Here is a 17,517-nt window from a genome sequence, read left to right as displayed (position 1 = left end):
GCAGCCTACCAGGCTCCTCTGTCCATGGGATTTTCCACGCAAGAGTACTGGAGTGGGGTGCCATTGCCTTCTCTGCCAGAGGTCTCTGAGAGCATCCTAAATTATCTTCATTCTTTTCCTTTATTCTGTTTGTTAGCAGTTATTTCCACCATTCTATCTTCCAGCTCATTTATCTGTTTTCTGCCTCATTTACTCCATTGATTTGTTCTATAGTTTCTTTAATTTCAGTAATTGTGCTGTTTGTCACTGTTTATTCTTTATTTCTTCTCGGTCATTGTTATATGTGTTAAATAATTCTTGCATTTTTTCCTACCTATTTCTCGGGTTTTGTACCATCTTTACTACCATTACACAGAATTCTTTTTCAGGTAGTTTGCATTTATTTGGTCTTGTGAGTTTTTAACCTTGTTTCTTCATTTGTGCAATACTTCTCTGTCTTTTCGCTTTTTTCTGACTTGCTGGGTTTGAGGTCTCCTTTTCCCAGGTTTTAGGGTCGTACTTCTTCTCCCCTTTGGTTTCTGCCCTTGGTGGGCGAGGCGGGCCCAATGTTTCTTTAGACTTCGTGTTGGGAAGGACCTGTGCCTATGCTCTGGTGGGAGGGGGTGAGTTTTTCTTCCTCTGACCGGCAGGGCTGTGTGAGGTGGTATGTGGTGGGGTGCCTGTGGGAGCCTGTCTGCCGATGACTGAGTTTGTGGTTTTGTCTCGCTTGGTGTTTGGGTGAGGTGTCCTGCACTGGGGTGCCACGGACAGTTGGGTAATGCCTGGTCTTGGATCCAGCAGGAGGCCTTCATGGGAGTTCTCACTAATTAGTACTCCTTGGGATCAAGGGTTCACCAGTCCAGGCCAGTGTTCTGGACTCACTGCTCCCATTCCAGAGGCTCAGGCCCGATCTCTGGCCGGGAAACCGAGATTCTGCAAGACGTTTGTTATGGCATTAAAAGGGATTAAAAGAACCACACAAAAACAAAAAATAAAGCCAGAAACAAAAGACGAGCCCCACACAAGTGGTAAATGTAAAATCAGACCCAAAAGAAGGAACAACTGCACACACACAGACAACCAGAACAGTTCATAGAAAACAAAGCGCAAGGAAGTCACCTGGTGAACAGAGGAAACTGAGTAATGTCGACCAATTGAAAACAGAACTGACCGAAACATAAACCAAAAACAAGACCAAATGAGAGCTCCAACTGGTGAACAAGGCAAACAAAACAAACTAACAAACATGTTGAAATAAAGGAAGAAAAGAAAAAAAAAAAAAAACAGGAAAGCAAAGTTAAACAGAAGTATAGAAAAATATTTCATATATTAAAGATCAACTACAACAGCAAAAGAATGTAAGAAAAACAAACAACAACAAAAATTAAAGAAAAAAAACAAACCGTAGAACCACAAAAAGCCAAAGTGATGAAGAAATATATAAAGAAAATAAAAAGTGTGATTTTTAAAAAAAGTTCTCAAAAGCTTAAATAGAATTAATAATAAAAATAAAACAACCACAGAAAAAGAAAAAAAAATTCAGAATCAAGTACAGAATGACTCAAAATACAATAATAATACATGTTTTTCTTGGATCTCTGCTGTCAGAGCATCCTTCCCCTCACTGTGAATCACAGTCCACCTGACCTCCCCAGGATGCCCTCCAACTCTGCACTGGTCTCTAGACCCGCTGTGGGGGCAGCCTAGACTTTAACCTGGCTCTATTCCTGCGTGTTCTTGCCTCCAAGGTCTGCAGCTGCCAGAGCTAGGATGTTTTCTTGTGCAGGAACTCTCACTGTCTTTTTATATCTTCCATTAACACAGAGTCTGCCTAGTTGATCGTGTGGATTTAATCTGCAGCTTGTACAGCTGGTGGGAAGGTTTTCGATCCTCTTCCTTAGCCGCACTGCCCCTGGGGCTCAGCTGTGGTTTTACCTCCACGGCTGCCTGTGTGTCTCCACAGGGGTTTGCTCCTGAGGCTGCCCTGGAGGACCTGGCTCTCTCCCAGGGAAGACCAGCTGTGGAGGGAGTGCAGCAGCTTGGATTGCGGGGACCCTGGCAGGGCCAGGTACACAGGGTACCTGGCAGCCAACAGGCACAGGAGATATGGCCCTCTTGGAGATTTTGCTAACCTCTGGCAGCTCTGCCCCAGTGAGAATCAAGCATGGAGGTGGTCCAGCTGCTTAGATCGTGGGGACTCTGCAGCACCAAGTGTGCAGGGACATCAGTGGCCTTGGATGCAGGAGCTACAGCATTCAGATCAGTTCAGTTCAGTCCCTCAGTTGGTGTCTGACTCTGCAACCCCATGAACCGAGGCACTCCAGGCCTCCCTATCCATCACCAACTGCCAGAATCTACCCAAACCTATGTCAATTGAGTCGGTGATGCCATCCGACAGTCTCATCCCCTGTCACCCCCTTCTCCTCCTGCCCTCAATCTTTCCCAGTATCAGGGTCTTTTCTAATGAGTCAGCTCTCTGCATCAGGTGGCCAAAGTATTGGAGTTTCAGCTTCAACATCAGTCCTGCCAATGAACACCCAGGACAAATCTCCTTTAGGATGGACTGGTTGGATCTGCTTGCAGTCCAAGGAACTCTCAGGAGTCTTCTCCAACCCCACAGTTCAAAAGCATCAATTCTTCAGTGCTCAGCTTTCTTTATAGTCCAACTCTCACATCCATACATGACCACTGGAAAAACCATAGCCTTGACTAGACGGACCTTTGTTGGCAAAGTAATGTCTCTGCTTTTTAATACGCTGTCTAGGTTGGTCATAACTTTCCTTCCAAGGAGTAAGCGTCTTTTAAGTTCATGGCTGCAATTACCATCTGCAGTGATTTTGGGGCCCCCAAAATAAAGTCTCTCACTGTTTCCACTGTTTCCCCATTTATTTCCCATGAAGTGATGGGACTGGATGCCATGATCTTAGTTTTCTGAATGTTGAGCTTTAAGCCAACTTTTGCACTCTCCTCTTTTACTTTCATCAAGAGGCTCTTTAGTTTTTCTTCGCTTTCTGCCATAAGGGTGGTGTCATATTTTCCTAGCCCCTGGCCTCCGTGGCTGGTCCTTCTCTACTGCTCAGCACAGCAGCGCTCACATGGTACCCCTGGCCTGGGCCCTTCTCCATCGGTCAGCACATCAGGCACAGATTGCCACCCTCTCTGTGGTCCTTTTCTATTGACCAGCTGCCGGCACCGGCAGGTAGGGAGAGAAAGACTACAGTGACGGCTCCACCCCAGGCATGACTCGGCAGCAAGCCAGGCCTCCATGTCTGCCGGGCATTCCTCCAAAGGCATTCCCCACCGTGCTCCCATCCCTCACGACTCCTCCGGCCACCTCCCTGCAGTTAACAGCAGATCCTGCCCTGGGATTGCTCTCCAATCCGCAAGCCCCAGCTCCCAGCCACCTCTGCGCAGTCCAGAGGACGTGCGTTCCTATCCGGGTACATAGTGCTGTGGGAAGGATTGTCCACGTGGTTCTCATTCCATGCAGCCGGTCACGGATGCGCTGCTGCGCTCTCCAGGAGCCTCTGATGCCAGCCCTCTGTCCCGAACAGTCTTCCTGACGGGGGATCGGACCCCTGCTTCGGTCCCCCCAGCCCCACCTGCTGTCTCGGGTGCAGGCCTGGTCCTGCTCAGTCTCCTCCTGCTCCCTCCTTCCTGCACCCTCCCGGGTTTTGCATGGATCTGTACATTCCTCTCTGGTGCCCGGGGACGCCTGCTGGCTCTCAGCTGCTGCCCTGTGAGATCCTCCGCATCTGAGGGTGTGTTCCTGACGCATCCGTGAGGGGAGCCGCACTCCAGTCCACCCACCCCGCCCCGATTCTGTCTTCCTGGTTTCCTTTCTTACTGCACACTGAACTACCATGATGAGATCAGGGGATGGAGGAAGTTTTCAAAGTTTTCTTACAGAGGAATTCTGCTTCTAAGGCAACCGGATTTATCTGTAAGTTATCATCACACTTGGGTTTCCCTCCTAGCTCAGTCGGTAAAGAATCAGCCTGCAGTCCAGGAGACCCTGGTTCGATCCCTGGGTCAGGAAGATCCTCTGAAGAAGGAAATGGCAACCCACTCTGGTATTCTTATCTGGAGAAGCCCATGGACAGAGGAGCCTGGTGGGCTGCAGTCCATGGGATCGCAAAGAGTTGGGCACCACTGAGCCACTGACACTTCACTTCACTTTATCATCACACTCAATTTAAACTAGGTTATTAAGTAACTACATGGTTGATTTTGTAATCGTAATAATTAAGAAGAAGGATCTATAAGGAAAGGAAAAATAAAAACTAATTAAAAGTAGTAAAAACAAGGACTTCTAGGTTTTGAAGAATAGAACTTTGTAGCATAATTCCTTTCCATTTTTATTACAAAGACAAAATTACAGTAAAGTCAAAAGGTTTATTAAATATAAATTTTGATAAAATTCAGCAAAAAATTTGCTTTTTGGCCTTAATTATGCTCTTCAATCTACAGTGACATTTATATGTTTATGTTTTGTATGTACTTTCAACTACATTAGAATAACAAATACATTTAATCTAACTTAAGGCATAAACATTCAGAAGTTAAGTTTCACATTAATCTTGCCACACTTTGTTACATACAAACTTCATCTCATTAACATTTTATCAAATACAATGTATCCACAGATAGTTTAGAGAAATATGAATTTACATACATATTCACCTAAAGAACTCATTTTTCACCTGCTTCTAAATTTATTCCATATTATCTGAATCATCAGTCAGTGATTGGCAAATTATTGCGCTTTAAGCACCAGCAAGTGGATTTCAGATTTTCACTCACAGTATAAGCCTGCAGGAAGAATAGATCCACTTGGTGGTTAGTGCCTGATACTAATGATGCAAAGTTCATAGGCTCAAACTCCTTATGAGTAGGTTTGCTTTCCACATGGCAAAAGTCCTGCTCTACCATTTAGAATATAGGCTGAGATACTCACCAGGGAAAGACTAAAAGGAAAATGATCTTGGTTCATTTAGTAGCAAAGCTGCCCAGAGCAGGGGCTACCAGTGAGTGACATCTGGGACAGCAAGCAACTCTAATCCCAGGTAACATCAAAACAAAAGCAAAACACATAACTTTCTTTGAAAGTTGAAATGTGGTTGATTTACAATGTCATGTTAGTTTCAGGTGTACAGTGATGTGATTCAGTCATTTATATATATTTATATATATATATATATTCATTTTTAGATCCTCTTTCCTTATAGCTTATCACAAAATATATACTATATATATAAGTATTATTTATAAATATATTATATATAAACTATTCTATGCAAGCATGTGAAGTCCCGTTGCTTCAGTCGTTTCCGACTCTGTGCGACCCCAGAGACGGCAGCCCACCAGGCTTCCCCGTCCCTGGGATTCCCCAGGCAAGAACACTGGAGTGGGAACACTGAAGTCCCATTAGTTGTGTCCAACTTTTCATGACCCCGTGGACTGTAGCCCGCCAGGCTCCTCTGTCCATGGGATTCTCCAGGCAATAATACTGGAGTGGGTTGCCATGCCCTCCTCCAGGGGATCTTCCCCACCCAGGGATTGAACCTGCGTCTCTTATGTCTCCTGCACTTGCAGGCAGGTTCTTTACTACTAGGGCTACCTGAGAAGCTTATTATTATAAAACTATCATATATATACTTATTGTATATATTTATACATATACAATAAGTATATATAATACTTTATATATACATATATACTTAAATATAATATACAAATATACTATATATATATACACATTTATAAAGTAAATAACCAACATAACCAACAATAACCAACAACAAAGTTCTACCATGCAGCATGGAGAACAATGCTCAGTATCTTATATAACATATAGCTGAAAAAAATCCAGAATATATATATACATATATGTATATACCTGTGTGTATGTGTGTGTGTATATATATATACATGTACAACTGAATTGCTTTGCTTTACATCTTTAACTAATAAAACCTTGTAAATCAACTATGTTCCAGTAAAAATAAAATAAAAAATGTTAAAGAGATTTGTCTTACATTTGGTTATTATACTGCATATTCTAAAAAGGAAGAAAAAGCAGCAGTATAAAAACCGTCTTACTAGGAGCAGATCTTCACCGAGTTTTTTGATAGTTTTTTGGTAGTTTAATCTGTTTTGCAGTGTAATAGCATGGGGTATAACGCCCAATTTTGAATCACAGCTGAAATTCCAACTCAGCATACAGAAGCCATATGTGGATAAGACTTTCTTCTTATCATTATCAGCAACAATAGGCAAGCACCCACTATACACATACCCATTACAGAAAGACAACTCGAAGCATTAACATAATTGACCAACCAACTCAGACCCAAGAATCAAAGAGGCTGCTGCTTGCTAACTGCTGTGATCCTCAGGGAAGGGCTGCCTCCTGTTCATTGTTCCTTTCTCTGTACAAAGCTCAAAGATGATCACAACATCAATAATAAAACCAGATTCAGCTATTACAGAATAATTATATGCCGCGTTTGTGTTCTCTGTTCAATAAAAAAAAAGTCACAGGAATGTCAAAATTGAAGATGGCTGAAAGTGATAGCAATTTATTGCTGTGTATTGATTCCCTCCATAGCTTATCTTCTGAAGTTTGTAAGCCTTTTAATTTAGCAGGCATTTGAACATGTGTGCTGTTTTTATTTAGCTGTGATTTCAGAAAAACAACACAAAGTTGTAATATCTTCTGCCAAACTAAGAAACAGAGAGCCCGAGGATTTTTACTATGAGTTGGACGTCTTAATTAATGTAGCTCATGTGTTAAATCAACTATGGATTATCTTTATGTTAAATTTTTTTATTGTGGTAAAAGTAATATAAAACACCCGATTTTAACCGTATTTAACTGTACAGCTCGTGGCACTGAGTACACCGTGTTGTTGTGCAACTCTCACCATCATCCTGAAGTTCTCACTTTCCTAAACTGAAACTCTGCCCCATTAATCTCTGACTCCCCCTCCCCCCTCCCCACCCCCACCTCGGGCCCTGACACCCACCAGTGCACACTGACACTATGATTTGACTATTCCAGGCATTCCGTGTAAGTATTTGCACCTACTGTATACTGGAATGCATTTTTAAGGTTAACTTAATATATGTCCTACAAACAGACTACCTTCTTCCCCGCCCCCCGCGAGATATACAGTAGAAATGAACTATTAATTAAACAGCCCACTCCAGTCTGATTTTGATCCCATCACTCCACCAAAGCTTCCCTGATGAGAAAACCAAGGACTCCCAGTTACTAAGCCTGGCAGCAAGTCTCTGTCTGCCCACTTGACTTCTCAGCGGTATTTATTTGATGGTTACTCATTCCTCCTCCTCCTGCTCCTCCCGCTTTCCTTGCAGGGCTCCCAGGACACCTCACTCTCTTGATCTGCCTCCCACTTTGGGAGTTTCCACTCCCCCCTCATTCCAGGATCTTCCGCTTTGCTATGCTCCATGGGTCAGTCCCCAGTCCTCTTTCCTTCATATCAGATTCGTGACTTCATCCAGCGTCAAAGAGCCTCAATAGCACAAACATGCTAAAGATCCCAACACTGCTTCTCCAGTCTGAACAGAACCCAAATTCCAGACACCAGTTGTTGTTATTATTTAGTTGCTAACTCCTGTCCAACTTTGTGACCTCATGGACTGCAGCACACCAGGCTTCCCTGTCCTTCACCATCTCCCAAGGGTTTGCTTAAACTCATGTCCATTGAGTCGGTGATGCCATCCAGCCCTCTCATCCTCTGTCGTCCCCTTCTCTTCCTGCCTTCAATCTTTCCCAGCATCAGGCTCTTTTCCAGTGAGTCAGTTCTTCACATCAGGTGGCCAAGTGTTGGAGTTTCAGCTTCAGCATCACTCCTTCCAATGAATACACCAGGTTGATTTCCTTTAGGAAACCCTTTATGCATCAGACTCAATAACCCACCACAAACTCAGCATCTCCATGATGATGGCTAAGAGGCACTTCAAACTTCATGTTTCCAGAATCCACCCTCATTTCCTTTGCCCTCAGCCCGTTCTTCTCTCATTCCGTGTCAACTCCAGCATTCCAGCTGCTCAAACTAGAAATATTCAGAGTCACGCTAAAGTCTTCTTCTTCTCTCACCAAATTTCCATCAGGAAATCCCAGCGGATCTTGTTTTAACGTGGACTTTAGAAACGAGCCACTTCTTACTGCTGCAGCACCCACCGTGTTGGTTTGAGTCGCATCACCACCTGTTGGACAAGAGCCTCCTCACTGAACTCTCGGCTCCACTCCTGCTTGTTGACAGTGCATCCTCGTCGCAGCAGTTGGACTGAAGATCCTTCTGGAACTGAAGGAACATCTTCCCCTCAGGACTCTCCAGCTCATTCCTACTTCACGCAGAGTAACTGCCGCGGCCCTCACATGAGCCCGCCAGGCCCGGGGTGGTCCGGTCCTGGTTGCCGCCTCCTCTTGCTTTCTCTGCTCAGCCACGCTGGCCTCCTAGCTGCTCCTTAGTCACAGCGCACCCGGCCCTGCCTCAGGACCTCTGTGTTCCCACTGCTCAGCCTGCAACACCCCGCCTTCACACCTGCAGAGGGGGCAGACTTCCTGCAGCTCACCACTCAGAGCTCTTCATGTCAGTGAGATCTTACCTGTCTACCGACCCAAAAATGCCAACTGTACTCTACCACATCCCGGTCTTTGTGTTATTTCTCATTTGCGTTTAGTACTATGACTGCATTATATCCTTAGCCCACCTACACTGCATGGTGAATGTCTTCCCCAACGAAACGTGAGCCCCTGACAAAGACAAAAGGACTTTTGTGGTTTTGTTCACGGTGATGTTGTACACGGGACGCGGTTAATAAATATTTCCTCAATAAACAAGTTGGAATGTTTTTTCCATTTGAAGATGTTATTTTTCAATAAACTCTAAAACTGCTTTGTCCTCTTATAGCTTATAGTTCCGTTTTCGGTAGTCTTCTGAAATTTATATTCCAAAGATGAACATCAATGTCCGGGAAGATAACTCTATTGAGAAGTCTCAAAGCACTTAATTTGCACTTAATAAATCTACAAAGGTATCAGGTCTCACACAAGTCTTATTCACTCAGTTACACTGCTTTCCTCATCTACTGTGTTCAACCTCACACCATATTTTCCCATAGTAGAAATGGAATCATTTTCTAAAACTGGTTGCAACTGCTTCTGTGCACCCCCTGCTTCAGAGCTTTTCCCTTTTGCTTCTGTAGCTTACTTTCTTGAGACAACACATTCATCTCCATAATAATTAATTCTAACCCCAGCATGCCCGATCCAAGTAATTTTTATGGGTCAATAGGACCAAATGTTCTTCCTGTGATGATAAGACATTGTGCTTACATCCAAGTGAGTCCACATTTAATTGTTATGTGTTCAATTTAATGCAACTATGCCTGAGAGCATTAAAAAGCAATGGCAGGCATTTGTTTGAATTTAGAAATTCATTCATCAGAGTAACACAGGTTCTTTTGCTTAAAATGAAAACAGTCTCCTGTAAGTTGCAGCTCAAAAGTCTCACACTAACAAAAATAATATAAAAATTACTCTAAATTTGTAGGAAAAACATGCATAGGACTTAAAGAGAATATATCAACAGATAAATGTTGGGTGATGGTATGTTATTTGCACTTTTTTTTGCATTTCTGTTTTGCAAAATTTCTGCAATAAATACGTATTACTGATATAATCAGAAAAATAAAAAACCTTATTTAGGAGTTAATGGTACCCAATTCTCTGTTTTCGAAATCCACGCACATTTGCGTTGTAAGCAGTGTCTCCTAGAGAAGCCTTGTGACTCACCAGTGTTACGCCATCGTCGTTTCTCTCATTAACGTTTCCTCCACAGGACAGGAAGTGTTTGACGTCCGTTAACATGCTCACCGGTCTCTGAAGCTTCATCTGCCGCAGTGAGGTGAGATCCACTCCTGGAGGGAGAGGGGGAGAGCCTTTCAGACACAACGTAGAGCTGTTTCTCAGCTGCTGGGGGTAAAAATGTCATCTTGTATATTTCAATGTGTTCCTCTTTGAAGCCCCTCTTCCGCTTTGAATTCTCATTCAAAGCAGCTATAACTGTTTCTCCTGGCATGCAGTCTTACTTCCAGTCAGAAGATAGTCTTGAATAATTTTCCTTTTATATCCCAAAATATGACAGAATGCCTTAGCCATGGGGATCTCTCCGTGGATTTCTGTGTTTGTATAAATCATCAGCAGAGACTGCCCAAAGTATTTTAAAGTACCTGGACTGAATCGAAATGACTTTAAAGACATGCTTTCTGTTCCCTATGATTTTCTCTTTAAAATAGTTGCTTCTAAAAGGAATGGAATAAAAAAAGGATTTAGTGGGAAAACTGGAAAATTTTGGATAAAGGCTGTGTTATAGATAACATTATACCAATGTTTGGATAAATGCACCATTCATTCGCACATGCTAAGTCACTTCAGTCATGTCTGACTCTTCGCGACTCCATGGACCACGGCCTACCAGGCTCCTCTGTCCATGAGATTCTCCAGGCAAGACTACTGGAGTGGGTTGCCATGCCCTCCTCCAGGGGACCTTCCCAACCCAGGAACTGAATCTGTGCCTCTTATGTCTCCTGCCTTGGGAGCTGGGCTCTTCACCACTTGCACCAGCTGGGAAGCCCATGGCTGTGTACATTTTGAATGTGAGAAGAAGCTGGGTGAAGGGTACATGGAATCTCTCTGTACTATTTTTGCAAATTTCCTGTATATCTAAAATGTCTTTAAAATATTTTTAAAGGATGCTCCAATTGATCATTTCATGACTACTAATTTTAATAAGAAGAAATAAACTGAGGGGAGAACTTGAGAACTGGGCTTCACTGAGGTGGGTGATTTATGCAGCAAAGATTCAGGTCAGCTCACCTGTTCATACCTCTGTGCTGTGCTTAGTCATTTAGATGTGTCTGACTCTTTGAGACCCCATGGACTGTAGCCCACCAGGCTCCTCTATCCATGGGGATTCTCTAGGAAAAAATACTGGAGTGTGTTGCCATGCTCTCCTCCAGGGGATCTTCCCAGCCCAGGGTTCAAACCCAGGTCTCTTGCATTGCAGATGGATTCTTCCCATCTGAGCCATCAGGGAAGCCCAAGAATACTGGAGTGGGTAGCGTATCCCTTCTCCAGGGGGAACTTAATGACGCAGGAATCTAACTGGAGTCTCCTGCATTGCAGATGGATTCTTTACCAGCTGAGCTAACCAGGGAAGCCCGTTCATACCTGTATCCAACCTGAGCTTTCATGGTGGTGTAATCTCCATGGTAGCATGTATCTCTGCATTTCTGCATCTCCTGTTCCTAGCCCTGGTTCCTGGACATATTAGGTGTTTACTAAAGGGAAATAATCCACATCATCCTAAATGAAAGTAATAGTAATAGAAATAGTGATATTAGTGACGTTGATGATGGTGATCATGATGCAGGTGACATGAGATGACATCTGATTCTGAGAAAGTGTTTGCTGTGAACCAGCTACACCGCTGAGAATTGTTCTCTCTCATCTGATTGAATCCTTGCTGCAAGTATGGCGATACAGCAGCGGGCTCGACCAAAAACGATAGTGTGGTCCTCCTGGTTCCCCTGCACCGTGGCTGGCTTCCCCAGGGTGGGACTCTGGGAAAGTGACTTAGCCTCACCTTTCGTAACCTCCATCACAGATAAAATACACATCCCAGAGGAACGAAGCTAGTGGTAACACTTGGAAGACCCGGCTGCTTGGCAGAGGCTGGCATAGTGCCCATCGGGGGTCATGTCCCCTGTGAGCACACCATGCCGGCCTCACTGCAGCCTCCTTCCCTGAGCTTGGACGAACTCCAGAGCAGAGATGGTCCAGAGCTTCAGTGGTGTGTCTTGCACTTATTAGTTGTACTGATAGGGTCAGGTAACTTATCCGCTGCCTCAGTTTCCTCATCTGCAAAGGGGCTGACAGTTTATTCCACTAGTTGGCATGAGAATGACTCAAAACACACACAGCATAGAAAACAGAGCTTGCAGGAAGCACTCGATGAAAGGGGCCCGTTGTTTTAGTATTAGTCAGCCTTCTGGTCCAAGCATCACCTGCCACTCACTCAGGGATGTTTTCCTTTACAATAAGGAGGCAGGGAGAACTCAAACAAAATGAAGCCAAATGCAATACTTGAAAAGCATAGCTCATTTCAAACACTCTGTCTAAGGTAAACCCAGTTTAGTGGAAACAGGAACGAGAACCACCAGCAGCCATATCTCAGCTCCCTGGTCATCAGAAGTCATCTCAGAAGAACTAACAGATTTCCCCAATGGGCACATTGGCAGTTTCTTAAGAACCAACTAACACTGTCTCTGTCCTCTTCCTTCAAGGATTTTGGAATTTGACATGGGAGTTATATTTGGAAAACACTATTTCTCAGATGTCAGTGTTCAATTTTGGATGTTGAAGTAGCAGAAAAAACCTGATGGTTACAGTACTCTATGGCTTTGCTAACTTTTAAATGTTGCATGCTTACTGAAATGGTATGCATCTTCTAGAGAATTATTTAAACATGCAATTAATGCTGAGTGATAAAAAAGAATAGGGCTCAGATGAAAGACACAAATTAAAACAGAAATTAGCTGTCACTCATTTTTGACTTATTCACATTACAACATGTTATGGGAAACAATCTGTTTCTGGTCGCCGCTGTAAAGATATGACTGGAAAGATATGACATTGTATCCCTTTATTTTAAAACTTGATTTTGAGTCAAATATGATACCAAGTAAGACATAACTTTTAGATTTTTGTAATGTGTTCAGGGAAAAAAAGCACAGATGTATTTTTGGTAAACCAATAGAATGGAAATTCCCTCATTTCTTGGTCAAATTTCTTAAGATGCCCCTGGGAAAAAACCAATCATGATGACTACAGCCCATAAGAAATCTATTATTTTGTGGTGGGTAACTGGCCAATCTGAAGCTGAAGCACCAATACTTTGACCACCTGATCTGAAGAAGTGACTCATTGGAAAAGACCATGATGCTGGGAAAGACTGAAGGCAGGAGGAGAAGAGGACGACAGAGGATGAGATGACTGGATGGCATCACCGACTTGATGGACATGAGTTTGAGCAAGCTCCAGGAGTTGGTGATGGACAGGGAAGCCTGGTGTGCTGCAGTCCATGGGGTCGCAAAGAGTTGGACATGACTGAGTGACTGAACTGAACTGGCCAATCCTCGCTTTTTAATTTTCACACGATTTTTTGAAAAAATTAATACCTGGCCTGCTTAGATTGGCTTCCCAGCTGGCGCTAGTGGTAAAGAACCCACCTACCAAAGCAGGAGATGCAGGTTCAATCCATAGGTCTAAAAGATCCTCTGGCAACTCACTCCAGTATTCTTGCCTGGAAAATCCCATAGACACAAGATTCTGGCAGGCTTTCCTTATGGCTCAGCTGGTAAAGAATCTGCCTGCAACATAGGAGACCTGGGTTTGATCCCTGGGTTGGGAAGATTCCCTGGAGAAGGGAATGGCTACCCACTCCAGTATTCTGGTCTGGAGAATTCCATGGACTGTATAGTCCATGGGGTTGAAAGAGTTGGACACGACTGAAGTGTATTAATCTAACAATCTGCTCAGATTTATTATTTTGATTGGAGTTTAGTAATTTTTTTTGTCTAATTAAGAACATAAGAAACAAATCATTTACCTGAGTTGCACAAGTTATTACATGTGATACAAATTATTATTGCCTGATTACATTTGATCATATCAATAAATGCTAGTGTGGAATGGAAAAGACATTAACACCTCAGGTTAATCTGAACTTTATCTTAACTTTCCTTAACTGTCCCTCTTAAGGTAATATTGTTTTGCAACAATTCAGCTTTTCCTTTTCTCTATTATCCATCCTGTATTGGGGATACTCTCTGCTGCTTTCAAAGATAATTTTATCATTAGGCTATGATATGACCCATCCCATGACTACACAGTGGGAATCCTTAAGCTCCGAGAATTGCATCTAATTTCAGATTTTGTCTTCATGGTAAGCTTTCTAAGAGATCCAAGACTTTAAAGAAAAAGGGTTAAGCAGGCAAATAAAGGAGTTGTAGCAAAGAAAAATAAACCAGGGATGCCAGACAGGTGTCATAGACCTCTACCAAATCCTTTCCTCCAACTCTGACCACAAGTATGCTGCAGGACTGTCCTCAGCAAACTGAGATCACTGTCACCACCAAACTGGGTGATTCTGAAGGGGCTGGTGCAGGAACAGCATTTCGAATGAACTTTGCTATGCGGGAGGAGTATCCAAGGTCATCTGTGGACTGACAAATCTGGAAGTCCTGTGAAAACTGCAGAGGGAGGGCTAAGGCTGGAGGCAAGAAGACTGGTGTCTAAGGCTGTTCCAAAATATATAGAAAGACCAGAATTTTAATCAAGGCAGTGATAGCATGGCTGGTGACATACCCAGACATATGAGAAAGATTAGCAAAAGGCTCTGTAAGATTTGGTGCAAATTCAGTGGGAGGGATTTAGGAGAAGAAAAGTGATGGTCAAGTAGTCAGATTCCTGGGTGCAAAGGCAGGCAGCCCAGAGGGCGTACGAAAGGGCAACAAGAAGGTCCACATCGGACAGATTATCTCAACTTATCTGACATCCAAGTCAAAGATGCAGGACAGGTAACAGAACTGCACATACAAGGTCTGGAAAGACTTCTCAGCTTCAGGAATGTCCCTGGGGTCAGGTGGGCGCTAAGTACTCGAGGAAAGGGAGAGATGAGCCGGAGACAGTGTGTGGAGAGAAGATGCTCGAAGACAAAGCCTTGGGAACAACCAATATTTTGGCTTCTGGGTGCATAAGCAGCACATCCAAAGGAAAGTAAGAGAAGGGAGAAAAATGATGGGACATTCGTAGAAGGGAGACTTCAGAGCAGAGTGTGAGCAAGGTCCCTGAATGTCACAGGGAGGGGAGGTAAAGAAATACTGAACAGAAAATTGGCAGCTGGACAGAGAAGCAAGGGCAGCGGCAGGTGCTGTAGGGAGTTTCCAGGTCAGTGGGGGTAGAAGCTGAATGTCGGTGGGCTTAGTGGAGAAGGTAGGGAACTCAGAAGATAAATGTGAGCTCCTTCTTCTAAAACGATGCATTTGAAAGAAAGAAGAAAGCACTACAGGTGAGGATATATGTAGAGCAAAGTAAAAAAGTTTTGCTTTATTTTTCAGGGACTTGAAAAAACACATCTCTATGTTTTCCAGTAGACATGTACAGATGTGAGAGGTGGACTATAAAGAAGGCTGATCCCGGAAGAACTGATGCTTTTGAACTGTGGTGCTGGAGAAGCCTCTTGAGAGTCCCTTGGACTGCAAGAAGATCCAACCAGTCCATCCTAAAGGAGATCAAGCCTGAATACTCTTTGGAAGGACCGATGCTGAAGCTGAAACTCCTAACACTCTGGCCAGCTGATGTGAAGAGCCGACTCATTGGAAAAGACCCTGATTCTGGGAAAGATTCAAGGCAGGAGGAGAAGGGGACGACAGAGGATGAGATGGTTGGATGACATCACCGACTCAATGGACATGAATTTCAGCAAACACTGCGAGAGAGTGGAGGACAGGGAAGCCTGGCATGCTTCAGTCCATGGGGTCGAAAAGAGTCCGATACAACTTGGCGACCGAACAAGAGCAGCATTTTGCCCATGGTGAGCATCCTTCCTGGATACCTCGAGCTCCCCCAGCAGCGCTTCTTTCTCTGCCAGCTCATTTTATCATCAATTTGCTTTCCTTGAACACCAGCTGCTTTGCCGCACACCGGAGATGTCACAGGCATCAGATGCTCGATTAGAACTCCTCAGCCATCCCGTCTTCCAGCCCAGGAAGCTCAGGCAGTGAGCTGAGGTTAATTGCTGTGCCCGTGTGTACGGCGTATGTCGGTGGTGACAGTACAATTAGAACTTGTGACCAGCGATTTTCCATGTAATCAACTTGCTCACGACCCGGCCTGCCTCCTGCCACATGCGTCCTGACGGGACAGCAAGATAAGCACCCTGATTTGAAACGGGGTGTGCCACCGCCGAGTGAGAAGACCGCAGTGCACCGAATGATGAAAATCCCATCTTGGAATATGAGAGATTTCTAACAGTATCAGCCCATGCTGTCACAACAGATCACTCTGAAAGAGCACCAACAAGGGAGGGCTCAGGAAATAAATTGAATTAGACAGTATTTACTGGAACGACGGCAGCGGACCTAGATAAGAAGGGATGCGGGCAGAAATGGAACCAGATTGTGAGCGGGGCGAGGGAGGGGCAGACGACTGCAAGGCAGAGGCCAGGGCAGGGGCAGCAACAAATGGAAAACAGAATTAAAAATGTAAGAGATATTAAATTGAATTTGTTCCAGCAAACATGCATTTCACAAACAGACTGTGACAGCCAGCATCGTGATGGATTTTTCTCCCAACCATCCAGTCAGTATCTCCCTTATATTTTTTTCCTTAATCGTTTTTAAAACCAAGAATGCACTTATTTTTCTTTATATGGGATAGCAATACCGCTCCGGCAAATACTCAGTGTTCTCGTGGAACAAAATCTTCTTGTGAGTTGGAAAAACATAGAAGCAAAACTGATTATTTTATAAATAAAGATACTTAATTTTAGTTTCCAAACAGAAAGAGCTACAACTGTAGCTATTAGGAAAACAGATCAGTGAGAAGAACAGGAAACTATGCTAGAAAAGTGAAAGTGAAAGTCGCTCAGTCGTGTCCGACTCTTTGTGACCCCATGGACTATGCAGTCCATGGAATTCTCCAGGCCAGAACACTGGGCTGGGTAGCCCTTCCCTTCTCCAGGGGATCTTCTCAACCCAGGGATGGAACCCAGGTCTCCCACGTTGCAGGCAGATTCTTTACCAGTTGAGCCATAGGGGAAGCCCAAGAATACTGGAGTGGGTAGCCTATCCCTTCTCCAGGAGATCTTCCCGACCCAGGAATCGAACTGGGGTCTCCTGCATTACAGGTGGATTCTTTACCAACTGAGCTATGAGGGAAGCCCATGCTACAAAAGTGGCCCAGCTAATTAAGACAGCCCCAGACAGCCCTGTTCTTCACTCTGAGGCACCCCAAGTTTTGCAAAGATCCAAATAATAGACCTCCCAACAGTGGAATGTGCATAGCTTTCAGCTTGTTCCCTTTGGAAGCCGTGGAGTCTGACTCCGACAACTCACAGCTGACAAGATGTGAGAAAGTTCAAGGTCCCTTCTGCAGGAAGGAGCAGGTACCAGGGAGTGACTCCACGTTACCGCCTGTCACCCCAGGGATGTGACTCGTGACTTGGTGACCTTCAGACCCACAGCTCAGCTCACACTGTCTCCAGGGAAGATAACATCCTTTACCTTGCTTTCAGAATTAATGAGACAATTTTTTTTAAGAACCCATGGCTGCGAAGCACTAATTATTATTATTCTAAGCCATCCTCAGAATAAACCTTTTGAGAGGCGCGATCTGGAGGAGGTGCGGGACCCAGAGAACAAAGAGGCAGCTGTGCAGGCTTT

The 17,517-nt window shown here is 44.1% G+C and overlaps 1 protein-coding gene across 3 annotated transcripts in view; it reads right to left on the bottom strand.

Annotated features, from left to right (window-relative positions):
* The window catches only part of MYO16 (myosin XVI), a 518,782-nt gene that overhangs the window by 308,234 nt on the left and 193,031 nt on the right, over positions 1 to 17,517 (bottom strand). For all 3 annotated transcript variants that reach the window (XM_070800476.1, XM_070800475.1, XM_070800474.1), the window contains exon 6: positions 9,806 to 9,930. In XM_070800476.1, the coding sequence (XP_070656577.1) occupies positions 9,806 to 9,930 (125 nt within the window). The remainder of the gene's footprint in view (positions 1 to 9,805; positions 9,931 to 17,517) is intronic.

The sequence above is a fragment of the Bos indicus genome, chromosome 12 (genome assembly GCF_029378745.1).
Source record: "Bos indicus isolate NIAB-ARS_2022 breed Sahiwal x Tharparkar chromosome 12, NIAB-ARS_B.indTharparkar_mat_pri_1.0, whole genome shotgun sequence".
Classification (NCBI taxonomy): Eukaryota; Metazoa; Chordata; class Mammalia; order Artiodactyla; family Bovidae; genus Bos; species Bos indicus.
The sequence above is the reverse complement of the archived record's forward strand: the minus strand, read 5'-3'. Positions and strand labels throughout refer to the sequence as shown.